The sequence below is a fragment of the Macaca thibetana genome, chromosome 4 (genome assembly GCF_024542745.1).
Source record: "Macaca thibetana thibetana isolate TM-01 chromosome 4, ASM2454274v1, whole genome shotgun sequence".
Taxonomy (NCBI): Eukaryota; Metazoa; Chordata; class Mammalia; order Primates; family Cercopithecidae; genus Macaca; species Macaca thibetana.
This window is the reverse complement of record NC_065581.1, coordinates 25,644,455-25,659,225: the sequence shown is the minus strand read 5'-3', so window position 1 is coordinate 25,659,225 and position 14,771 is coordinate 25,644,455. Positions and strand designations below refer to the sequence as shown.

At 40.1% G+C, this 14,771-nt stretch overlaps 1 protein-coding gene across 1 annotated transcript in view; it reads right to left on the bottom strand.

The window, feature by feature from the left end:
- The window catches only part of SCGN (secretagogin, EF-hand calcium binding protein), a 49,843-nt gene extending 35,381 nt beyond the window's left edge, over nt 1–14,462 (bottom strand). The window contains exons 1-4 of the mRNA XM_050788237.1: nt 14,122–14,462; nt 13,138–13,208; nt 4,896–4,988; nt 1,509–1,598 (exon numbers count right to left, since the gene is read on the bottom strand). Of these exons, the coding sequence (XP_050644194.1) occupies nt 1,509–1,598; nt 4,896–4,988; nt 13,138–13,208; nt 14,122–14,203 (336 nt within the window). The 5' untranslated portion in view covers nt 14,204–14,462. The remainder of the gene's footprint in view (nt 1–1,508; nt 1,599–4,895; nt 4,989–13,137; nt 13,209–14,121) is intronic.
- Between the last annotated feature and the right edge of the window lie 309 nt (nt 14,463–14,771).

Below are 14,771 nucleotides of genomic sequence, written 5' to 3'. Positions count from 1 at the left end.
AATTTGATCTTCAGTGATCAATAATGTTCAATACTGTAGTTTTTTGCTAATGAATCTGCAGCACCTAGAACAGTGCCTTGCATATTACAGTGCTCATAAGAATTTGTAGAATGAATGAATTATATGAATATATCATAATTTAACTAACTTTTCCACTATTGTTAGACATTTATGTTATTTTTAGTTTGAACTATAAGTGACACTGCAACATTATATGAACATCATTGTACAGAAAACTTTTGTCTACATTTCTGATTATAGCCATAAAATAGATGCCTGAAAAAGTAGAATTTTTGTGGTTTTTTTTGTTTGTTTGTTTGTTTGTTTTGAGACCAAGTTTCCCTCTTGTCCCCGAGGCTGAAGTGCAATGACACGATCTATGCTCACTGCAACTTCTGCCTCCTGGGTTCAAGCAATTCTCCACCCTCAGCCTCCTGAGTAGCTGGGATTAGAGGTGCCCACCACCACGCCCAGCTAATTTTTGTATTTTTTTTTTTTTTTTTTTTAGTAGAGATGGGGTTTCACAATGTTGGCCAGGCTGCTCTTAAACTTCTGACCTCAGGTGATTCACCCACCTTGGCCTCCCCAAATGCTGGAATTACAGGTGTGAGCCACCGTGCCCAGCCAGGACAAATTAAATTTAAAAAAATTAACTGTGGATAATGAAATTTTAAAGGATCGTGATTGAATTTTTCCAAAATTACTTTCCATAAAATTATTGCATTTCTTGAGTTACTGGCATAAATTCATGGTCCATTCAGAATTTCTTCTGTAAATTGCCTATGCAAAACTTATTATCTCCTAAATGGGGACATGGTAACTGTATCCATTGTGGGGCCCTGGATGCAGTGGCTGTCTTGAATCTGCTGCTCTGGACTTGGGGAAACCCTTATCTGCCCTTCCCTTGTTGTTTTTCACCAACAGAGCAGTAACACTGAGAGGCTGAGAGAAGGGGTAGCCAGAGGGAAAGTGGTAAGAGAGGTTATTGATATTGCCTTTAGCTTTTACTCTCCCATGATTATAAACAGAAGGCCTCCTGGCTGGACCAGCACTCTAATACATTATGTTCTGTATCATCATGCCTTCAAAACTAAAATTAGTTGCCGCCATTTTCTAGAGTCTAGATTTCTAGACAGCATTCTCAAAAGGCTGAAGCTCCATAGGGATATTGGCTTCAGATGGGGCACCTGCTCTCCTTTCCATAGTCCCCCACCTCCCCTCCCTCTCCATTCTTCAGTGTACCTGCCTGGCCTCTTGTCTAAAGTTTCCTCCAGCCCAAACTAAAGGAGCCTGTCAGCTCAGGAGCACCCCAGGACAGTACTGAGAGAACACTGGGGTTTGGGACCAAAGTCCTCACTCATCACTAAGGCATTTTTTGCTTGGTCTTATCCTCAGTGCTCAGCTCTCCCTTGACCGCTGGGCAGGAGTGGTGGTAGCCACAGCAGGTGGCTAAGATCATAGCCTTGTCTCCATCCTCTTTCTCCATAAAGACATAATCAAGCACTCACCTGCATAAACTCCACGCTGCTGTCCAGTGGGTTTTCCCGACGAAAGACCAGAAGAAAGTTTTCATCCTCAGATAAGAACATACCAGCAAGCTAAAGGAACAGAAAAAATAAGTCGGGGACCCTGGCCAGTGTCCATTTAAGAATGTTCTCTGGTAAAAGGCATGGTGGTACGTCTTCCAGGGCGGAAGGTCTCAGATCTTCCAGGATGAACAGCTCAGTTTGCAGTTCTGTGCTCTTGATTGACATTCTTTGATTCATTTATTCTTTCAGAAAGTATCACACTCCTACTAAGTATAAATCGCTATGGATGTCTGCCTTCCACGAGCTTAAAATCTAAGCTAATGATGAATATAACATTAATATCAATAATAAATTTGTTAAGTGTTGATATGTTCCAGGCACTATTCTAAGAACTTCCAATACTGAATTAATTTAATTCCATAGTAACAGAAGATAAAAATAGCAAATAATGCTTATGTTTGCCAGGCATTATTCTAAATGCTTGCATATGCTAATTCATTTAATCCTAATAACAATCTATGGGGTGCACAACATACCATTACTGTTATTTTCCGGTGCAGGAAACTGGTCTATACAGAGATAAGGAACTTGCCAACATTTTGTAATTAGTGTGTGATGAAGTCAGTATTTCAGCTTGGCGATCTCAAGCCCACACTTTTAATCACTATGGTTTACTGGTGAGATGCTGTATATATACAGTACTTCAGTGCAAAAGCAGGAATAACTGCTGCCTGGCTTGATACTTGAGTGTTAGCTATGGTTTATATTTTTTTACATTATTAGTGTCTATAAGATACTACAACAGTTGACTCAAGTATGATAAATTCAGCCAATCAGCTTTTTAATATGAGCACCAGTTTGACTGATTTACTTCATGCACTCCCTTGAACAAAGGTATAATAATATCTTGTTCCCCTATGTAGTTATAATACTTTTTTCAGGTTTGGCTGTGTTCATTGCCAAGCCTAGGGTATTGTAGTATATGTTGTCTTCTTTCTGAGCTGTTCCCATAGACAATGGTCATTTCTTCTCTAACGGAGTAGTTTGCTCAGTGTCTTGTACAATACCACAGAGTGAGTCCACAGCAGATGCTCCGGAAGGGATTTAGGTGTAATTAGCTCACATTCTCATTCACATTTTCTAATTGGATGTGGGTCAGCTCGAGGACACATCATGTTAACAATAACTACCAGATTTTGAGTGCTTGCTACATGGCAGGTACCAGCAAGATGCTTTTTAGTTATCATCTCATTAAGTCCTCACACCAGTTTTTCAGGATGAGTATAAATATCCCCTTTTTGTCAATGGGAGGCAGTGCAGTTCAAAGTGTGAGTGATAGGCTTTAGAGTGAAATTAAATTTCTTCTCCATTACTTACTAATGATTTGACCTTAGGTAATTTAGTTAATATATCTATGCCTCAATTTCCTCATTTGGAAAATGGAGATAATAATATTGATATCCTGGTCCAGATGGGAAGACTAAAAGTAAGATGAGCCAGTATTTATAAACTGTTTAGGAAAATACCTCATACATATCAAATAGTCAATAAATGATGACTGCCATGTTGGTGAAGATGATAAAATTGAGGCTCAGAGAAATTAAGTAACTTGCCTAAGGTTTCATATTCCACCATATTGACTTCATGCTTTTCCCATCAACCTACACAGGGTCAACTGGAACAGGGAACTGTTCTTTGAGACTAACGGTGGCCTTTTTCCCATCTTATTTTTTACTAGAAAATCCAACATGAGCCAAGGTGGGCTGATTTTTATGTCACGACTACCTGTAATTGGAGTAAGTGAAATGGTCAATAGTACAGCAAGGGAATGTAGGGGAAGCAAAAGGCCTTGCTGCTCCTTAGACTCACAGACTCATAAGGTTTTAAGGAGCCTTGGGAACGATGCAGTCATGCACCATCAGCTTTTGAACAAACAACAACCTCAATGACACTCATATGCAGAATTACAAGACAAAAATGGTTGGCCAATTACTGGGGAATGTCTTCTGTTATTAGTAAGATAATGACATAGTTTTCAGTTATTTGCTATGTTTTGCTCATTCATTAATTAGGTCAAGAAATACTGAGCCCTACTATATGCTATGCTCTGTTCCAGGGTCTGGAAAATTACAACAGTGAACATGTAGTTATGAATCTTTTGTTTAGTACACCTAACTTGCTGTTTGCATTTACTGTTCTGTTGATGCACACATTGATACTTTTACATCCAGTATAATCATAATTTTTGGTTACATATACAATTTTGCCTTTGATTAAAAGTTTGGAAACAGCTACACTCATAAATCTAGAGTTTAGTTTATTCGTTTTCTGAAAAGGCAGTCTGCTGGTGAACACGCACACTTTTTATAAAGGGAAATTATCCTGCCCTATTAACATAACTTCCTGAAGAAATTGTCCTATTATTCTTTTCAATAATATGGACTGCTCAGATATGGCAGTGTCACAACATCAAGAGACTAGCTCTCCCATTGTCAGGTAATATGTCTAACAGGCAGTTTTGACTATGAAAAAATATCTTAGTTTCAGATTGACTCATTTTCACATACAGATTTATAGCTACATAGTATGAACCTGTATAGATTCCTATCTATAAGCAGAGTTCCACTAAAACCATTGCCACTTATTTGGTCATGTCATTCTAGGAAAGTAACTCAAGTCCTTATCAGCAAAATAGGGATAATGTTCCATGTCTATCATCATCTTAACTACTACGGGAATACAATAATAAAATATATGTGGAAGTCCTTTCTAAACTGTAAACATTTTTGTAACTGGAAGGAGAAATGATCAGGTAAGTTGTAGACCATCCACAGCGCTGCACACGTAGCATAGTTACATGCTTTAGTATGTGCTCCATAAAAGTGGATTAAGTTGAAGTAAAGACAGCTATTGTCTGTCATGCTTTTAATGATCTTAGGGATAGATCTTTCCTATCTCCACTGGGAGCTGATGCTGAAGTTTAACCTTATTTATTTTCAGTAAGTTTTTCCTTATATCACTGCTCAGTTTGAACAGGACACTATATAAAGAGACAAATGGTGGATCAAGTAATTGAAAGGCCTCTATCATTTCAATTCCCCAATTATAAAATAGGTACAAATATTAATTGACCTAAATAAAATGATAAAAGAATTGCACACTCTTTGTTACTAAGTAGATGAAAAAGGAGAGATGATTACTTTTAAAATGTTATCTAAGCCAACTGCCTTTCAGAAATCTCCAATTTCCTGATCAAATGTAAAGTTTCCATTGTCTTTCAAAGAATATTACAGCCCAAGATGACAAAGTAAAGAAAAAAACAGTCAAGAAGAGTAGAGCCATGAAAGATACAGTCATGAAACGTACCTCTTTCATCTGAATGTGACCATCTTTAGAAGCATCTCGGGTAGTCATAAATTGCTGTTTCACCTTGTGCAAATTTGCTTTCATGACTGTGTCCTGCAATTGACCAAACAGAGCCACATTAAAGCCACTGGGATCTCAAAGATATAGTTAGGATAGCAAATATTCAAAACACACGGCATGATAATTATGTTTTTCGAACCTGGAAAGCAGGTTCCTTGGCCATTTAAAGTGATTTTATCCTTTTGTAGAAGAAAGAGCAACGCTGGAGATTTCTTGAGCAACCAAGCACTAATCAGAATCTTGACTAGGTACAATTTACAGTTAATTAGTTATTAAAATATTGATAAAAAGAAGCTTAGAGACTAGGGTGCTGAAAGAACAAATTTGAACAGTGTTATATTTGGTTGTGACAAAAGATTGTATTGTAATTACAGATTTTCTTCCCAGTAACTCAGAGGTTTTACATTTTTTAACTGAAAAGTCCAGTTGTTCTGGGCCCCCAGGTGTATGTAACTCCTTTTTAATCTTCTTTTGTATTCTCTAGGGAAAAAAAAAATAATGAGAAGGGAGAAATAATTAAAGAGGAGACCAAAGTAATAAGGTAATTGCTGAGTTAACCAAAGATGTTACAACTCCCTTCTATGTTGAACCTTAATTGTCTTCTCTGGTGGATTTTATGGTTATTACAGTAAAAGTGACATATGTAACCAACAATAAAGAATGAATTCTGATGCAAGGGTTGAGAAGCATAGATAATCCCAAAGAGTGCCCAATTCTAAGATTCTAGACTTGCTGAAATTTATGCTAAATTCATTCTCCTTAATACTATCATGCTATCTCTGGTCCCAAGCCCTCCAGCTGTAAGTTAGAGGGACTTAGAAGAGGTAATCCTGCTGATTCACTACCCTCCCTGTTGGTGTTGGGGGTGGAAGTGACTCAGCCTTCAGGACACTCTCTGGATGCATCATCTGTGCACATGTGTACAGGCCAGTTATCTGGGTGGCCTTGGGCTGACTCAGTTCTTCTGCCTTTCTTACTTGTATTTTTCAAGAATAACCCTAGCATGTGCTGGTGATGCAACATCCTGAGATAAGGAAAAACTTGCCAGAACAACCCAGGTTCAAGATGTCCTAAAACACTTTAGCCCACCACATGTTGCCTTCAGGTACAAAACTCAGAAAACACTGCTTTCTATCAAGCACCTACCATGTGCCAAACACAATTCTGGCCACTGGTGACATTATAGTCAGCAAAAGAGACCTGGTCTTTGCCCTCCATCACAGGCTGGTGGAAGGCATCTTTGTCTAGCCTTCCTTTCCACTGGGACCTCTCCCTAATGGAAGAAGAGAGGAGATGGTGGAAAGAGAAATGTGGTGGGGAATTAACAACTGCTACATCCAATTCACAAGAATAGGAAAGAAGAGCAGGTAAATAAACATTTTTGGAGTGCCAGCCAGAGGATGGGCTCTAAGCCATGCTCTTTAACAAATATTATCTCCCTGGATCTTCACAAAGGCCCTGGGAGGCAGAGAAAAATGTACTATACCCTTCAGCCCCTGGCTTCCTTGCTGGCCTACTAGCTTCTTCCTCTTTGGGAAACTTGTTTTTTCTTTTGTGCTCCCGCTTCTTACATGGAAATTCTCCTTTATCATTTTCCCATCACTAGCTGAGAAAATGTTTTTGGTTTTTTTGTATTCTTGACTCGAAGGGGCTGTCAGTCCTCACCTCTTCCCCTCAGGCTGTCATCGCTTCAGTTGACCTCTTGCATATGGCAAAGAACTTGCCAGAACAACCCAGGCTCTGTTTTAGTCCTTCCTAGAACAAAATGTCCTAAAACACTTTAGCATGGCACAACATGTTGCTCTCAGGAATAAAACCCAGGGAAGACTGCATATGGCAAATGTTTTTCAGGGAGTAGAAAATCTAGTAGAAAAGTAGTACAAACTCTCTACCTTCCAGATCTTAACATATGAAGACTAATACTCAAATTCATGATAATTTTATCCATTGCTGCACTATAAATCAAAACATATGATTCATTCAGATTAGTCTTTGTGATTTAGAAGCAAAAGAGTAAAGAAGAAAAAAATCAGAGGATGCTTGGCAATCTTTTCTAAGGATCTGAGACACTCCCCTTTCATTTTACTGATGAGAAAATAGGCCAGAAGGGTGATGCTGCTGAATACTGGCAGAACAATCTTAAAACCAGCACATTTGATATCTGGTCTAGTGCACTTTCCACCACACCTTGTTGTTGCTTGAGATGAGGCAGAGAACACCTAATGGAGTCATTGCATTCCAGCATTAAGTTGTTAATAAATGAGAAATGGTTCAAACAAAATGCAAGGAAAGCTTGATGACTTGCTTTGGGGATTTTTCAGGATAGGTTCTGGCAACTAGTTAGATAACCAGATGCTTTAAATATTATAAGAGCCTGAAGGTTTGAAAGCCTTTTCTTAGAAAACCAGGGAACACTTTGGTCAGCAAGAACAATTTTAATGCTAGGGAAGTTCCTGGGCATTATGCTAGACCTCAACCCCTGACATTGGCATCCATCGTGCCAACTCATTGTAGGAGATGGGTGCATAGCAAATGTTCGATGTAAGGTAGAAAAGGTGCTGTGAGCTGATATAATTTAAGCTATTGGATCCTCTAATATCTGATTCTCTAAAATTCCAGGATTGGTGTGGATACTGGATATATAGGGAACTGCCAAGTTTCATGTCAGTCAGTAGTTTGCCTCTTCCCTGTTCAATCATACACAAACTTTTGTCAGTAAGTATAAAGATAGAATTGTACTTCCCTTTTTTTTTTTTTTTACTTGTTGCCTTTTGCTGCAGGGGATGATAAATAGATGAAATTCATGCAATAGAAAGAAGTTAACGAATTAATGGCTTGTATAGTTCCCAAATGGATAATAAATAGTGATCAATAAACTTTATTTGAAATAAATTGTAGTGAAGGTGAGTCTCTAAAAAAAAAAAACAAAAGTTATATGAATAAGAACTAAAAAATAGCATCTATATGTATAGCTATTTTTTGAAGTTATAAACCGAAACCACTAGCATTTGTGATTGAGATGATGTATCCATCAAATGAATCTGTGTATCCTAGCCATATCAAGGTCATCTGCTGTTTCTCTGGCTTTGGTCCTGTATTTAGAAACCCAAAATGATTAAAATAAGAAGACTTGGACAGTCTGACTCTGTAAACATCAACCAAACATATTCATATGGTGATTATAAATGGGGAACAGTGAAGGGTCTAGTTAAAAACAAAAAAAAATGAATACCAGCCGGGCGTGGTGGCTCACGCCTGTAATCCCAGCACTTGAGGGAGCTGAGGTGGGTGGATTACGAGGTCAGGAGATTGAGACCATGCTGGCTAACATGGTGAAACCCCGTCTCTATTAAAAATACAAAAAATTAGCTGGGCGTGGTGGCACGTGCCTGTAATCCCAGCTACTCAGGAGGCTGAGGCAGGAGAATCGCTTGAACCCATGGGGCGGAGGTTGCAGTGAGCCAAGATCGCACCACTGCACTTCAGCCTGGGCAACAACGTGAGACTCCCTCTCAAAAAAAAAAAAGAATACCTTTCTAAATGAACACACATCAGACTAAAAATGTGAAAAAATACATTAGTGATTTGGAACCAAAGCATCAAATGAAGAAATGAGAGATAATGCCTGTATCATTTGTCTAAGACAGAGCAAGTCTAACAGGTCCCTGAGATGACAGTCTGTCTGTTGTCTTCTGTCTTCCTTTGAGTAGCCTCCTTTCCTCATGAAGGACCAAAGGTAGTGGTGAGTATGACTTAAGGCATCCTCCAAAGGTTACCCTAGCTTGGAAAACTTGCTCTCATAAACTGGAAATCATATATATATATATATATATATATACGCACGCACACACACATATACACATATATATAAATATATACAGTATATATATACACACACACACATATATACACACACACACACAGTGTCTGTGTGTGTGTGTGTGTGTGTGTGTATATATATATATAAAATCTTAAAAGCATTTCAGTGTTTCAGAGAGTAAGCTTCAACGATCCTGTGTGGAATAACCGCTTGGTGGATCTGAGGCAAAGCGGGGTGTAGAATAAACACTGGGAAAACTAAGGACCCAAGAAGATATTGCATCAGCATAAGAATATACACATTGGGTATTTTTGCAACTAAAAGCACCTTTCACTTATGTTATCTTATTGGTCTTCACTGTGAAACAGGCAGACCAAAACATTATTCTAATAATTATTATTTTATGGATAGGAAAATTGAGACCCAGGAGTTTTAAATGGCATGTTGCTATCACGCAGCTCTAGGTGCAGAGATAGGGAATGAGCATCGGATTTCTGCCTCCACACATAGTTGTCCTTTCCCCGACCATGAGCCTTCTTTGGAGTGGGCCTTCAGAGACAAGAGGCACATTTTTTTTTATTCTCTGTAGAAGGTGAACAGGTTCTTTGAGACTCCAGGATCTTCTGTCAACCAGGTTTCCTCATGTGACACCCCACTAATCATGGTGGGATTAACCCGTCTATTCTCAGCACCAAAGATTTTGTGTGTGCTTACATTTGAGTGTTCATGTACCATACAGGAAAAGCACAATACTCAACAGGAAATCCCTCAACAGGGTCGAACTTCACTTTGAATTTCAGCTTGATGTTTTAGATTAAGAACTCTGCAAGTATAGCATTCATTTATTTATCTCTGGAACACAGGATCTGTTGGATGAATAAATGATTCTTTATGATGGGCTGGGCATTCCCAAAGGAAGTTAACTAACATGGGTCATGTCGGTGAAAAATTAGATTTTAAAGTAAATAAATGTGAAGCCAAATAAGCAGTAGCCAGATTCTACATTACCTTTAGTTTGAGGGCACAGAATCTTGGCTTCTGTCTTCTCAGATCCCGAACCCCAAAGCTCATGACTATCCCTTTGACCTAAAGCAAAAGAAACTGGGGCTTCTTCTGTTGTAATTTCCCATCAGTCCTTATCTGAGACACTAGGCTCCAGCAGGGTACTTATAATCCCTGAAGTATTGAAAGAGGCCCAGGATGTGCTACAGTCTGTACATGAGGGGTATGTACACATAGAATCTGATGCTTATCCATGGACTGGCTAAAATCTCAGCATTTTGAAAGAAAAGGTTTGCAGGGAGTAACAGAAACAGCAGCAATTGCAGCTGATGGTTCCATTAAGTCAATCCCCTGCAAGGCTCTGAGGAACAGGTAATTACAAGCAAGCTGGTTGCTCTACTGGATAGATTAGCAGGCAGCTTGCTGTTAGAAACCTCAAAATACCTTCTTCTGAGGTCTCTGTGACCCAGTAATCAGCAGAGGAAAGTAGAGCTATTCATGCCTTTGAAGGATGGCTTACCACTGCTGAACACCAGAGCGAGGGGCTGCCTGATTGTGGAGGCCTCCCTGCTGCTGGATTCTGTACTCACTGGGCATTACCAATCAAAAGTAGATGTCACAGTCAAATGGTGACTGTTCCTCAACTGAAAGGGCTTCCATTTTGGAAATCCTGCCCTATTGTTAAGAACTTCCTTAAGGCCTGCTTATTACTCATCAGAGACAAAACCCAAAATTAGGAATAGCTTCCTTAATCATGGTTGTCCAGGTAACATGGAGTGCCCAGTGAAGGTCCCTGCAAGCACACTTCCCAGAGTAGTGCCTCAGCATTTTGAAAGACATCCAATGGCAGATGATATCATTTCTAGTTAAGAGTTCAAACTTATCATCCTGGCTCCAAAAGCTTTCTTCCCAGCCAAGTGCTCATGAGATGTGCCTGGGGCTCTTGCCACAACTCAGTGGGATTGGCCTAATTATATTAGAATCCCCTCTCCAAAAGTCACCGTTCCTGGAGGAAAAGAGGGTAAAAAAACATGCAAACTGACTTTGAGTGCTTTTAAAATGAAAGATCCTTGGCAGACCCCAAATGTACTTAAATACTTACAGGATGAGACCTAGGGGTCTGCATTTTAACAAAGAAAATATAACTCTCAGGCACACTGAAATTTGATTTGATTTGCACTAGGTTAAGGATTATGAGACCTTCCAACCCCCTTTCCAGCCTCAGGGACATTTGCACTGAATGCAGTTGCGCAGGACACCAGTGAGTCCTTTTTTGTCCTCTTTCCTCAAGGATTATGCTTGCCCCTGTGTAAAAGCATTAGTCCATGGACCAGGTCTGAGATAGGGGCAGTGATAAAAACAGTCAAGCTGCAAGAGATGACATCCCTCTTTTCTCTCACAAAGGCAACAATGCTTCTAAGGTTAGCCAAGGCCTCAGATGAAGATATCTCACAGCATCCTCAGCTTAGAGCAGACCCCAACTCGATGAATGAAAATTAGATACTCCAGCTTCAACACTGATAGCAATTTTTCTCCTCCCTTTTATAAATCACTAGAGCAAGGAGCCCTCTGAAAAGGTGAGAAGTCCAGGTCCCTGATGATAGATTTTTAGGAGCTGACCATCCCATTTATTCCAAGATTTTGAATGGTTTTAACTTTGTCTTTTTGCCTTCCTCAAATACCCATGTTCATGATAGATAAGATGGGTTCCTGGAGCATGATGAGCCTTACATTTACAGATATAAATAGAAGCCCTATGGACAAGGCTGGTGGGCTTCACCACGGGCTGCTGGCATGTGAAACTGGCTGCAAGATTGAGGCAGAAGCCTCACTTGGTGGAGGCTTCCTCAGCTCTACCTGTAGCTTGTGTAAGTACAAGAATGAAGGATAAAAACGAGTGTGTGCAAGTGGTCTGACGAGAGGAAAGAAGGGACTCATGTCTCTATCCTTCTCATCTGCTGATCCTTTCACTTCACAGGCTGCACAGGGTAAGGGGTGGAGTGCAGGCAGACAAAGAGCAATAAAAGGTAAAGAAAAAGGGAGATAAGAGGCAAAGAAAGGGGTGAAGGAGAAAATGATGAGGAAATAAGTGAAAGTCAAAAAGAGAGATAAGAAAGAAAGAAGAAATAAAAGACCTGGGGAAAGGAGAGAACAAAAGAGCTTTGAGAAGCAGAGAGACTGGAAAAAGAGTGGGAAAACAAAGAGACAGACAGATGGAGAAACAAATGAGAAACAGATATAAGAAAGAGACAAGAAAGATGAGCGACAGAGAGGTCAGAGAGAAAGGAAGAAACAGTGGGAGATGAGAGCCATGAAACACAGAGATGAGAAACAGAAGTGAGCAGAAAAATGACAGAGACAGACATAAAAAAGAGAGACAGAATATGAGAGGCAGACAGAAATAGAGGGGGACCAAGAGATCTGTGCGGCTGAAGGGGGCAGATGTCAGCCCCTTTGTTTCTGAACTGGCTTCCTTTGCACCCCCCATCCCATACCCTTTCCATGTTCTCAACAGTGGTGAGGAGCTCCTTGTTCCCTCACTGAGCTCTCACATGAGAATGTGATGCACTTCTATTCTTCAGATAAACAGCTAAAGGATAAGGACAAATTATCTCCATCATTCATTTAAATTCAGTTGTTCCTAGAGCGTCTCCTTCTACTATGCATGCCCTGCTGGAGCTTTCATCAGATCGAGCCCATCCCCAGGCTGGCCTCTGCTCATGTGTTTCTGTGTAAAATTTTTCTCTGCTTTGGTACAGAGACTTTCAAGAGTTCACTTACATCTCCCAAGGACAGATTTACCATCAGATGGACACTAGATAGATTGGCTTCCATTTATATCTGGGCTCTGGGTATGCTGGCTGTTTCCTGGTTTGTCATTCCCTGAAAAATCTGTAACCTCTTCTAATAAAATGAATAATGGAAAAATGATTTTAAATGGTTTGTAGTTTGCTATCAGAGGACTATCATACATATGAAACACCCAGAGCCTTAATGTGCTTAACATCTTTTCCAGCTTTTTGAACAAATTGGGCTACTTTATCCGCAGGTATAAATCAATTAGCAGAGACATAACCAAGGAGACATTCAAAACCAAGCTAACTGAGTCTACAGTTAAGATCTCTGAGTGGATGACAGATGTTACACTGAAAGTCAGTGACCAGCATGTCTAATGCTACAGTTGTGCCTTTTATAAAACCTGCCTAAATCCCTCTATGTTGCTAGGAGAGGGGGAGAAATTACATGCATGCAAGGAAGAAAAGAGGTCAGATGGAATTAATAGGTACAAATCAACATAAGACTTGGATGTGTGTATCTTACTAAGAGGCATACATTAAGGCTTAGTGTGCAAGTACTTACATCAGTACCCAGTTTCATCAACATGTGGAGAAAGAAAGCATCAAGTTCCTTCTCTTCTATGTAACCTTTTTCTAAATGCAAGAAAATAAACATAAATAATAGTAACATATAAAATAACACACGACAGTATTAATCTAAATATGTTTTTACTCTCACAATTTATAAAGCTTCCATCAACACTATTTTTGTTATTCCAATAACAAAGTGCCAACACCTACCTCTAGAAGATATGGGTTTGAACAGTAAACACCGTTCCAGAATAAGTGCTTTATGCTAGGGTTTATATTAGTGTTTGGGAAAAAAAGGCTATTAAGTACATGGATTTTAATCAACGAATAAACATGAACTTAACAATAAAATTTAACCCAGAAATTTCTGAAGCCTGGAGAAACTTAACAGGTGTAAGTATTGAATCCCAGTTTGCAGAGTTAAAACACACCTTTTAGATATTTTGTTTCTTTATTAATAAAAACAAATATTAAGTAGTTTCATTTTATTTTCAAGTAGTTTTTTGGTGGAGGAGTCGTTTTTTCTGGCGGAGGAGTCGTTTTGAAAGTTGATAAAATTTATCATCATTCTGAGAGAGTGAAGGGTGTACAACAAAGTCACTGAGTGAAAGTGAGCCCATTTAGGGAAGGATGACTTCAAATAGCTGAGTCCCACAAGCCTTGAATGTATACAATGATATTAGTCATTATATAAACAATATATATGTATGTCTACCATATATATGGCGCGCGCACACACAAAGAGAGATTGGAAAGGGGAAAGTGGAAATTCTACCACTTAGAATTTTAACAAGGTATATAGATGTGTATCACCAGTATGCCAAACGTCTGTTAATGATACTGTATTAGGTACAATGCATTAACAACCCAGGTCGATAACTTTCCCTACAGTAAAGGGGAAACTCTAGGTCCTTTCAGTGGGCTGAGCTTAGAGCCACGTCTACACCTGAGTGTGCAAGTAGCTTGTTCTACTCACCATCCGCATCAAAGCGCTGCCAGACCTGCCAGAAGCAAGCGGCGTCCAAGCGCCCCGGAGTCGGTTCGCGGGCGCTGTCCATGGTGTTGACGACGAAGACCAGGCACCGGCGCGGAAAGCCCTAGACAACTTTGGTAAGGACTCCTGTATGGAATTTCTTGACTCCCTCTCCTGCTTCTTTCCCTATCTGATTAGCTTTGAGTAACTGTTGCTGTGGAGGACGCGAGCGCTGCTGGCCGTGGCGTCGCTGAGCCGTCCCTCAGCCCTCAGCAAAAACCAGCTGCTGGAAGCCCGCCCCGCTCCTGGCGCGCTGGTCCCCGCCCCGCCCTGCGCGCTGTCCTAGCAGATCCTGTCTGTCTCTGCGCGTGGGGGATTCAGGAAGAAAGAAACTGTCTCCAGGCGTCCACGGCTCACTGCTTTTGCCCTTTAACTTGTTTGTCAGACTCAGAGAAGACATCCCTCTTACGTTTGACTCACTTTCCAAACTTGTGCCTCAAGGGGTTTTCTAGGGAGAGCTGCCTCATTTAAAGGGTTGCAGAAAGTGTCAGTGTTAGGGCCCTTTGGGCTTGAGGATTTAGAAATGTAGTGTGTGGGGAGGGTAGGTGAGAAGAGATGGTGATGGTGGTAAGTGGTTCCCTTTAAGCAAGGAG